The sequence below is a fragment of the Anoplopoma fimbria genome, chromosome 13 (genome assembly GCF_027596085.1).
Source record: "Anoplopoma fimbria isolate UVic2021 breed Golden Eagle Sablefish chromosome 13, Afim_UVic_2022, whole genome shotgun sequence".
NCBI lineage: Eukaryota > Metazoa > Chordata > Actinopteri > Perciformes > Anoplopomatidae > Anoplopoma > Anoplopoma fimbria.
The window spans coordinates 10223726-10232945 of NC_072461.1; the positions used below are offsets into that span (position 1 = coordinate 10223726).

At 42.7% G+C, this 9220-nt stretch overlaps 1 protein-coding gene across 1 annotated transcript in view; it reads left to right on the forward strand.

The window, feature by feature from the left end:
* Positions 1-3254: 3254 nt before the first annotated feature.
* The window catches only part of cltcl1 (clathrin, heavy chain-like 1), a 27522-nt gene continuing 21556 nt past the window's right edge, over positions 3255-9220 (forward strand). Inside the window, exon 1 of the mRNA XM_054610238.1 lies at positions 3255-3527. Within this exon, the coding sequence (XP_054466213.1) occupies positions 3486-3527 (42 nt within the window). The 5' untranslated portion in view covers positions 3255-3485. The remainder of the gene's footprint in view (positions 3528-9220) is intronic.

The window sequence follows — 9220 nt, forward strand, 5'->3', positions numbered from 1 at the left end:
GGCTTCCTGTGGTGTTTGATTAAGTCCTTTGAGTAAACACCAACCTTCTACTTTTGATGGATCCACAGTGAGGGTCAGTGTGGTGAGCGCATGGTTTGTGGGTTTTACTGAGACACCAGGAGCTGTGCGTGTGTGTCTGTGTGTGTGCAATGCCTTCATATGGCCACTGACCAGACGCTGCTGGTAACACCTGTTTCCTGTTAGAGTGAAACCACCTTCTCTGTGGCCGTACCATAAATCCTGGGCCTGTCATCGCATACAACATAGCAGAATCCTGTGTGAATTATTTTACTCCAAAGGGGTAAAAACCTACATGAAACACATGTTAGAGTTAAAGAAAAACGCTTAAGTAATGTTGATCGCCTGTTTCAGAGCCGTATGAGCTCATTAAATGGGCTAACAACAAAGTAAGAGCCAGAACTGTTTAACATTTTATTGTATTATTGCGGTAACTTACTGGAAAACATAGTTACCAGTACATTACTGCGATTACCTGTTTCCACTACTTTTACTGCAATTATGTTTTAAAGTGGCCCTATTATGCTTTCCCACTTGTTCCCTCTCCTTTAGTGTGTTTTATATATTTTTGTACATGTAAAAGGTCCGTAGAGCGTAAAACCTGAATTCCACTCCTAAAAGGAGTTACACTCCCCATCAGAAGCTCCTGAGCTGCCTGAAACGGCTCCATTGAATTCTCTGTTTCACTTCTGTAACTTTATGAGGTCATAATGTTACGTTAGTGACGTAAAACTCCTTCCGGCTAGTTTGGCCCTCAAACAACAAAAGAGAGAGACGGAGCTGAAGCTCTGGAGGAAGAGTTTTTTGAAATGTGAAACGTTGACCAATCACAACAGAGCGGGCTAGCTGACCAATCAGGGCAGACTTTGCTTTCTGGAGGGAGGAGCAAGCGTTACAACCGAGCATTTCAGAGAGAGGGTGAGAAGAGGTGCTGCAGGACAGCCAGGATGAGAAAAGCAAGGCGGATTATGAGCATTAACGCATGTAAACATGTTGTAACTGTAACTTGAGATAAAAATATGCACCCGGAAAATAGCATAATAGGGCCTGTTTAACAGTAAAACAGTTTAACAGTTATTGTGCTTTACATTATAACTGCTCTGGTTTACAGTATGATACTGTAAATATGTTTTATTAAACAGGTAGGCTAACATATTAGTTAGCAATAGTCCTACTACAAAAATCAGTGACAATAGTGAAACTAAATATAGGCAACAAAGTGGAGGACTTATTAGTTGGCTTCATTTTATTTGCCATATATTGGAAAATGAAAACATAATTGGAGAAAAAAACCAGATACAAGAAATACATAAACAGACAATGGTGAACCATTCAAATCACATCCTTATATTGGCAACACATTGAGGTCATGTAGCCTTTCAACAGTAGCAGTATAGGCTAGGTGTAAGCTACCACAATTTCAAAAGTACAGTAAGATACTGTAATTTACATATAGCGTCTGCACTGTATCCATAAAGTTATGCAAATTGCAGCAGCTGACTGTTTAGATGTTTTATTTTAGGTTTATTGAGCATTTTGTGGCATTTAACAGTAAAAATTACAGCAAGGACTAATTTACTAAAATGTTACTGAAAGCCATGAAATTATTTATAGAGCATCATTATACTATGTATTTTAGTTTTTGAAGTAATAATAATAACAGTTAAAAAATGTCTAATCTTATTAGAAAACTTTGCAGATTGCAGTACAGGCCGGATGTGCAGAGGCTCGTTTGGCTGTAGCTGCTGTATTTGCATAGGCCGCTGGTGTATATGAGTTCTAAATAACTTCCTGGAGCCAGAGTCATTCAGCAGGTGGGTGTAAGGTATCCTGTAGCTCTATTACAGGAGTACTGTTGGGTTGAAACACTGGTACATCCTCAGGATCCTCACCCCATCATTTGCAACATCAAGCTCACCGTCCATATCTTGCAGAATCCCTTTGAAGTAATGGTGAAATGTTTTCAATTTGTTCACTGAGACTCCAATTACATTTTAAGTCATGGGTTTTATTTTATAGCTTTTTGGAGTAATTTTGCCTTTATTGGGTAGTAAGAGTAAAAAGGATTGACAGGAAATTAAAGGAGAGAGAGTGATGGGGGATGGCACAAGGCAAAGATCCCTGACTGGACAATTCAATTACATGGCGAGACATGGAGACACATGACCACAGGTTTACAGGTTAAAAACAGGATTTAACAGATCCTTTATTAACCAAATAAAAAGATTCAAATCTACCACAATGAGTTTTTATTCTTAACGCGTCACCTAATTCTTTCTCCCATACAAAACTTAAGCCTTAATTTATCAATTGAGGAACTGTATTGTGTGAGTCAGATCCTTTGGAACAGTAGCTTTTTGATTTAAAGAGACTGTCTGCGCTGTCCACATCCTGTGTGTAATACTGACTCACATCTCAGCATAAAGGCCTTTGTTAATTTGAAAAGGAAGTATTTTTCCGACCAAACCGCAAACAGCTGACAGATCTAAATGATTGCCTCTTTTAAACACTCTTTTTAAACCCAAATGCAAAAATGTGTCCACAGAGTCTCATCACATACAAGTTTGTCTTAATACCAAATAAAGTGCAATGCATTACAAAAAAAGTTTGTTAAACTCTTAACTAACTGTAAGTAACTATTTTTGCAGTTGTACACAACCTGCTGCTCATATGGCATGATGGAAATGATGATGATGATGATGATGATGAGAGCAGATAAGATCTTGTCAGTCAACAAGGTGCATTTTCAGCTCCTTGGAGAAAAAAACACATTGAAACGCAGGCAGTCCTCTTTGGAACATACAACATCAACACACTTTGTCTGGAATGATGAGTGTGTGTGTGTGTGTGTGTGTGTGTGTGTGTGTGTGTGTGTGTGTGTGTGTGTGTGTGTGTGTGTGTGTGTGTGTGTGTGTGTGTGTGTGCGCGTGTGTGTGCGATCCTCAAGAAAATCACGGGCAAAGGTGGGGCGCTCGTCACGAGCCCTGATTTCGAAGTTGGTGGGGGTAGGCAGGGGGGAAGGGGCCGCGGCGGAGGGGTACGAACTGCACATCCGACGCGCTTTCATTGACAGCTCCGAGGAGCCAAAAAACTAAATCCACGACACGGGGAGCTTATGAGAAGTCATCACTTACAATAATTCAGCGTGGATTTTTTTTTTTAGAAAAGATTGGAGGAACTGGTTCACACAGAGGTAGTAGTTGAAGCGGACTACTTTCCTTAGCGGAGGTGCGGAGCTTTTTCGATTCAGGACTGGCGTAAGGGGAGGGGGGCTGCTGAATGGGAGCAGTCACTGGATTCGTGCGATACCAACGCAGACTAACCCCGCCGCTGCCCATCATATCGGACTTTAGGGGACGTTTTGGGGGGCACTAACAGAGAAAGAACCCCTCCACTCCTCCTGCTGCTGTCCCCTTCCCCCCTTTCCTTCCTCGCGGACTCTCCGGAGAGAGACAAATCCTCCAGACATGGCTCAGATACTGCCGATACGATTCCAGGAACATCTGCAGGTAAGCAGAGACGCAGGGAGGAAAAAAAACAAAAAACCCACAACCATTAATTACGCTCATTCCTTTTTTTTTTTTTTTTTTTTTTTTTGCGCAGCCTGTGCCGCACACGCGCACACACAGGCGGCACATGTCGCATTTAAATGCAATCTGAAAATAGGGCTGCAGGGTGGCGCTCAATATAGCTACAGGCCTCGTTTTCCTCTGACCGGGCAGATGATGACTTGTAAAAATATAAAAAAAATGACCATTCAGATCGTATACAGCAGCAGCTCCAATGCGGACCCTGTGTGTGTGTGTGTGTGTGTGTGTGTGTGTGTGTGTGTGTGTGCGTGCGTGTGTGCGTGTGTGTGTACTGATACGCCGCAGTGGTTTTTTTGCCCTCATTCAAGTGGAAAAACGCCGCTGTCACGTTCGATCCGCGTCCACGCGAACTGCGGCGTCTTGACAACTGAGCTCAGCTGTTGGTGGTGAACCCGAGCGGCTCTCGCGCTCCCAGCTTCTGTGGCTACCATGTTGTTGTCATGTCCTGCAGCAACCATATTCACTCCCTTTTAACCTTCAACAAGAACACAGTCGTTTCACATTGTGAAGCAGTATAATCATATTTATTTCGCACTCAGTCGCAGTTACAAACAGTTGAATAACTTCCTAAAACCGCAGCACTCAGCTGCAATGCCAAAGAAAAACACCTTCTATATGAGCACCGTGTCGATGTCGCAATAACCCCCCCCCCCAAAACCCCATAAATGACATTAAAGTGTCATATTACAGCATCAATATGGCATTGATTTGATGGGTCTCCCTGCTCCACTTGTGTTGTGTCCTCATGTCAGAGGAGCATCATGTGCAGCTTCACAATGATCTGCATCAACATGACAGAGTTGCAAAAAAAAGCCCTGCAGTGGAAAAAATAATAAATAAAATAAAAAAATACACACAAAGTGCCGACTTGTTACAATCTGTGGCAGAAAGGGGAAAACAAACAGACACTTATTCTGGTGATCTGTGGAGGAACTATTTTTTCCACTATGCCCCCCCCCTCCTTATTTTATTTTTATACATTTTTTTTTTAAACTCTGGTTTAATCTTTGAAATGTCCCACAGCAGCACCAGTGCTCAGTGTCTTGAAGCCAGAAGAGAAAGTTTTGTGACGCACCTCCCTCGACCTCTGCTCCGTCTGTGGTCTGTTGTTATGGTAACAGCAGGCAGTGAAATGGCCTTTCACAAGGAAAAAAAAAAAAGGCCCCAGCCCCCCCTCTCTCTCTGTGCTCCCTCTCCTCTGGCTGGTATCCCCACTTTCATCAGCCAAAGATCCCTTTTCCTCCCAAAAAACCCCCAAAACAGTTCTGGCCAAGAGAGCTTGCAGGTCACCGGCCTCCACTCTCCTCTCCTCTCCTCTCCTCTCCTCTCCTCTCCTCTCCTCTCCTCTCCTCTCCTCTCCTCTCCTCACTGACAGGCCCGTTGTTGAATTGCTGATGGAGGAGGTTCATCACGGACCCTGCCAGTGTCTGGGTTATTAGTTCAAACTGCTCTCCACGGCACATGCCTTTCCGTTACACATCTCCTAAGAGACCCCCCCCCCCCCCATACCCCAAACTCCCTGGAGACGTTGATGATAAGCAGCAGACTTTTTACGTTCCACCTCCACCGTGAAATCCCAGCTCGGCCCCCGCAGTCGTATCCCTCTGTGAATCTAGGTGGCTCCTGCCGAGTTTTAAAAAAATGCTTGGAATTTGCGAAACCCAGGACATTGGGCCTCAAGTTGTTTAGTTTTTTTTGTTTTTTTTGTTTTTTTTTCTCTTGGCCTGGTATTTACAGCTCAGTGTCTGCAGTCTGGGCCCGTTGCTCAGGAGGGTATACACAGACCCAGATTTCAAGATGAGGCACCGGCCTGAGATTAAGATTAAGAGCAAACCTCGTTCCACTCAAAGCAGTTCTTTTACACTATTGTTTTAGATGAAAGATATTCAACTCACTTTCTCTCTCCAGTTCGGTAGCTGTGTCATTAACGCCATGTAAAGTCTCTCCCCCACCATTACTCTTTGTCTCCCTTGCTTGTTTACTTCGCTGTGATTTATGATCCGAGGTCCAGGCTACGTGTGAGTGTGTCAAAGTGTAACACTAATTAACCAAATGGACCTTATAGTTGGATGTGTGGAGCCAAATGCAGCTTCTAGACTTTGATTATGTTGGGAGCAAGATGGAGGAATAGTCTGCTGAATTATGAAAGCGAGAGTCATTTGCAGCTTATGTGGCTCCGGCCTATACGTAAAGTAGCAGCTTGTGCATTAGCCGCCTAAGCATTATCCTCTCTGGTTGAGTTAGGAGAGCCGAACCTCGCTGCTTAACAGAATCCCGGTGTGTTGCTGCCGTATCCCTGGCGATGAGATGATGCCGCCATGTCAGAGGATGTGATAGGCAGATAAGAGTGAGCGGGCCCTATTTAAGTCCAGCAAATCACATCAGGATAGGAAGCAGGATGACATAAGCGGCCTTAACGGGACACATCTGTTACCGTGGCGGTGGCTGGCGGGGGATGAGGACGAGTGTCTGTGTTCAGTCGGCAAACCTGACTCACGAACAGAGGTCACTCACGTCAAAACAATACACACAGTGTGTCTGTCTGTAAAGTGAAATGAGTCCCATGGGGTTAAACCTGCAATAACTGGGCTGTACTGGCTGTTTTGCAGATTGTTTTACAGATGATTCGACTCATTGTTTTGTCTATAAAATACGCACCCCCGGGACCAAAGGTTCAATCTGACCCAACAAAAAAACATCATAAATCCAAAGATTTTCCGTTAAATTACTTTATTTGGCCATTTAAGTGCAGCACACAAACACAACACTGCCATATTATCACTAGGGATGGATATCGTTAGGATTTTATCAATACTAGTACTCTTTATTGATGCTGATTATTGGTTCAGTTCTTTATTGATACTCTTATCAGTTTTATTTTCGCTTGTTCGCCGATTGTTTTGATAAATGGTACGCTGGTGTTACCTCCCTAACTTGAAACAGGTTTTCATTGCCTTTGTGACAACGAGAGTTATCAGCATCCTCTTTATTCTGCTAGGCTAAAACATTTTTTCAGATGAGTGCGATGAGATTGAACCAAAACAGTGAGCTGAAAGACGATGTAAAACTCCATATAGCAGAGATAGAGCTGCAGAGATAGAGCTGCAGAGATGGAGGCGATAATTACCTGTGGGTTCATCACCATGAGCAACCCCTTTTCAGTCTTCATTATCATCAAAATATCTACCTCCTAACCTATAGGCTACACACACACACACCTGTACCTACATCTTGTGTGAGAAAGCCCTTCCATGTCTCTTTGCTGCAGGCTTGCTTTTTAATTGCGCTTGCATAATCTCCTACCCTGAACCCAAAACCCTCAGCTGCTGATGCGACGTGTCAGTGCCTCGGCGTTGCATCCACCCAGTCTATGACTCACCAAAATACCGTCAGCGCTGTATCATCAGCCAAGTCCTGCTGCCTTTGTTTACTGTGATGGGTTATTTTTTGTGTGATTGGTAATTACAGTTTTTCAGGGAAGAGGCCTTCTAGGAGTCTGTGTGTGTGTGTGTGTGTGCGTGTGCGTGTGTGTGGAGATGTCTTACTAGAGGTAGCTTATGTAGCTGAAGTGTGATTTTTAGTCTGGAATGTTCTACTGAGAAGGAGTGAGGGGGGGTTCTTCCGGTGAGTCAGTTGCCCCACCCTGAGCTGAGGATTGCCAGAGGCCTGTGTTACTGGAACTGCGCTGTACAGACATACTCTCATCCCCTCCTTCTTCATATCTCATAAAAAGCTACATTTATCACCCTCGGCTTCTCTCCTAACACCAACCCTCCCTACGGTTTACGCAACGGTGCTGGACCGTGTCTTCAGCTCTTCCTCTCACTCCCAATCCTTATCCCCCCCCCATTATCTTTATTGTGGTTTCCCTTATCCTCACCCTCCCCTCGCCCGGAGATAGTTTTGGCAGTCTGGAGGCGATGCAGCATATGGCTCCAGTCCTCCCTCAGGTCTCCTCTGTGGCCTTTTCAAGAGGCTTTTATCTCGCACGCTCCCCATAACTCCCCAGAATCCAACCACACGTTGATTTGCAGCTAAGTGGTTGGTTTATCTATTATTATATAATAATAATAATAATAATAATAATAATAATTGTATTTAGGAAGCACTTTTCATGAAACTCAAAGACACTTTCCAAAGGTGATAAAATAGAGAGAAATATATATATATTTTTTAAAATATATTTAAAAAACATTACAGAAATAGGCAATTATTCAATTACAAAAGACAAGTAAAATGGTTAGAGGTTAAAGCAGACTTGAAAAGGTGTGTTGAAAGTATGCAAATCATATGTAAAACAACCAAAATGGAACTATTATTATCACCATTGATTAATCTGTAGATTCTTTATAGAGGAGTAAGTGAAAAAAATCTAGTAAGTGAAGAACCAGTTTCACAGAAAACAAGAAAAAAACTGTGTTAGTCCATTGGTCCAAAAATCTGAGTGTGTATATATAATTTAGATTTTTAATAAACAGAGAGAAAAAAGCAGCAAATCTTCACATTTTAGAAGCCGGAAACTTCTAAGACAGTGTTTTTGCTTGGAAAAACAACTTAAGCAATCCATGAAAATCGAATCATTGCTTTAGTTTTCCATCGATAAACAAATCCTTTTCAGCTTTAAGTGGATGTTTGTAGAAACCAATTGTGTTATGCAGTACATGCAAGCAGTAGGAGTTAGCAGAACTACAAAATGATACATGCTGTTGCAGTATGCTTCCGTAAAAAGTTGACTTGATAATAACAATAAAGTTAGATTAGCTGCTGCTGACCACAGGGTGGATGAGAGTTTGTAGGTAACAAAAAAAAGAAAAAAATGAGCTAAAAGAGGTTAAACTACTTCAAGTAGTGGGATTACTATTATCTGTGGGTTTGTCACTTAAAACTCCTTTCCCATCACAAATAGCGATTTGATCCATAGAAATATAAATGTTATTGATTAGTGCAGCTGTTATCCACCCAGTGTTAATTAAAAATAAAAAAAAGTCATTTCTCGGACATGAATAAATTTAGAAAAAAGCTTCTTTCATCGCGACCCCTATGTCCGACCCCCCCCCATGACTGATGATGATGACATCCTTCCTGCTACATCCTTCCTGTTATGTCGATGGCATGCTTTAAATGGCTCAGCGGTCGGGATTCTGCCGTGCTGCTACAACTGGGCCAACTGAGAGAGATAGTACAGTCCTTGTGATGAGCGCAAGGATTCCTTCCCGCTTGCCTCAGACTGCATAATGCAGTCAGTTCAGTCATGAGAGAGAGAGAGAGAGAGAGAGAGTTTTGGTCTGCCCAGTTTGACAAATGTGCACAATAATCCCTCTGTTCTGCAGCCGTTAGCCAACGTGGAGCAGTTTCACGTTCATTGGTTCTGCTAAGATTTGACACAGCAGAAAAACTGACATCAGAGCAGTGTCGGGGCGTTTTGTCCCACATGGGGAATTCTTCTCATTAGAAACGTAAATATGCTGAATAATGAATCTGGATGTGCTGACGGTGCTTTTATTCAAAAAAGATTCAAATGAATGCTTCAGTGGATCTATGTTCCTGATATTATTTTAATGTAGTTCCAGACTGTTTTTAACCCAGCGATAATTAAACTCCCCTCACAGCCA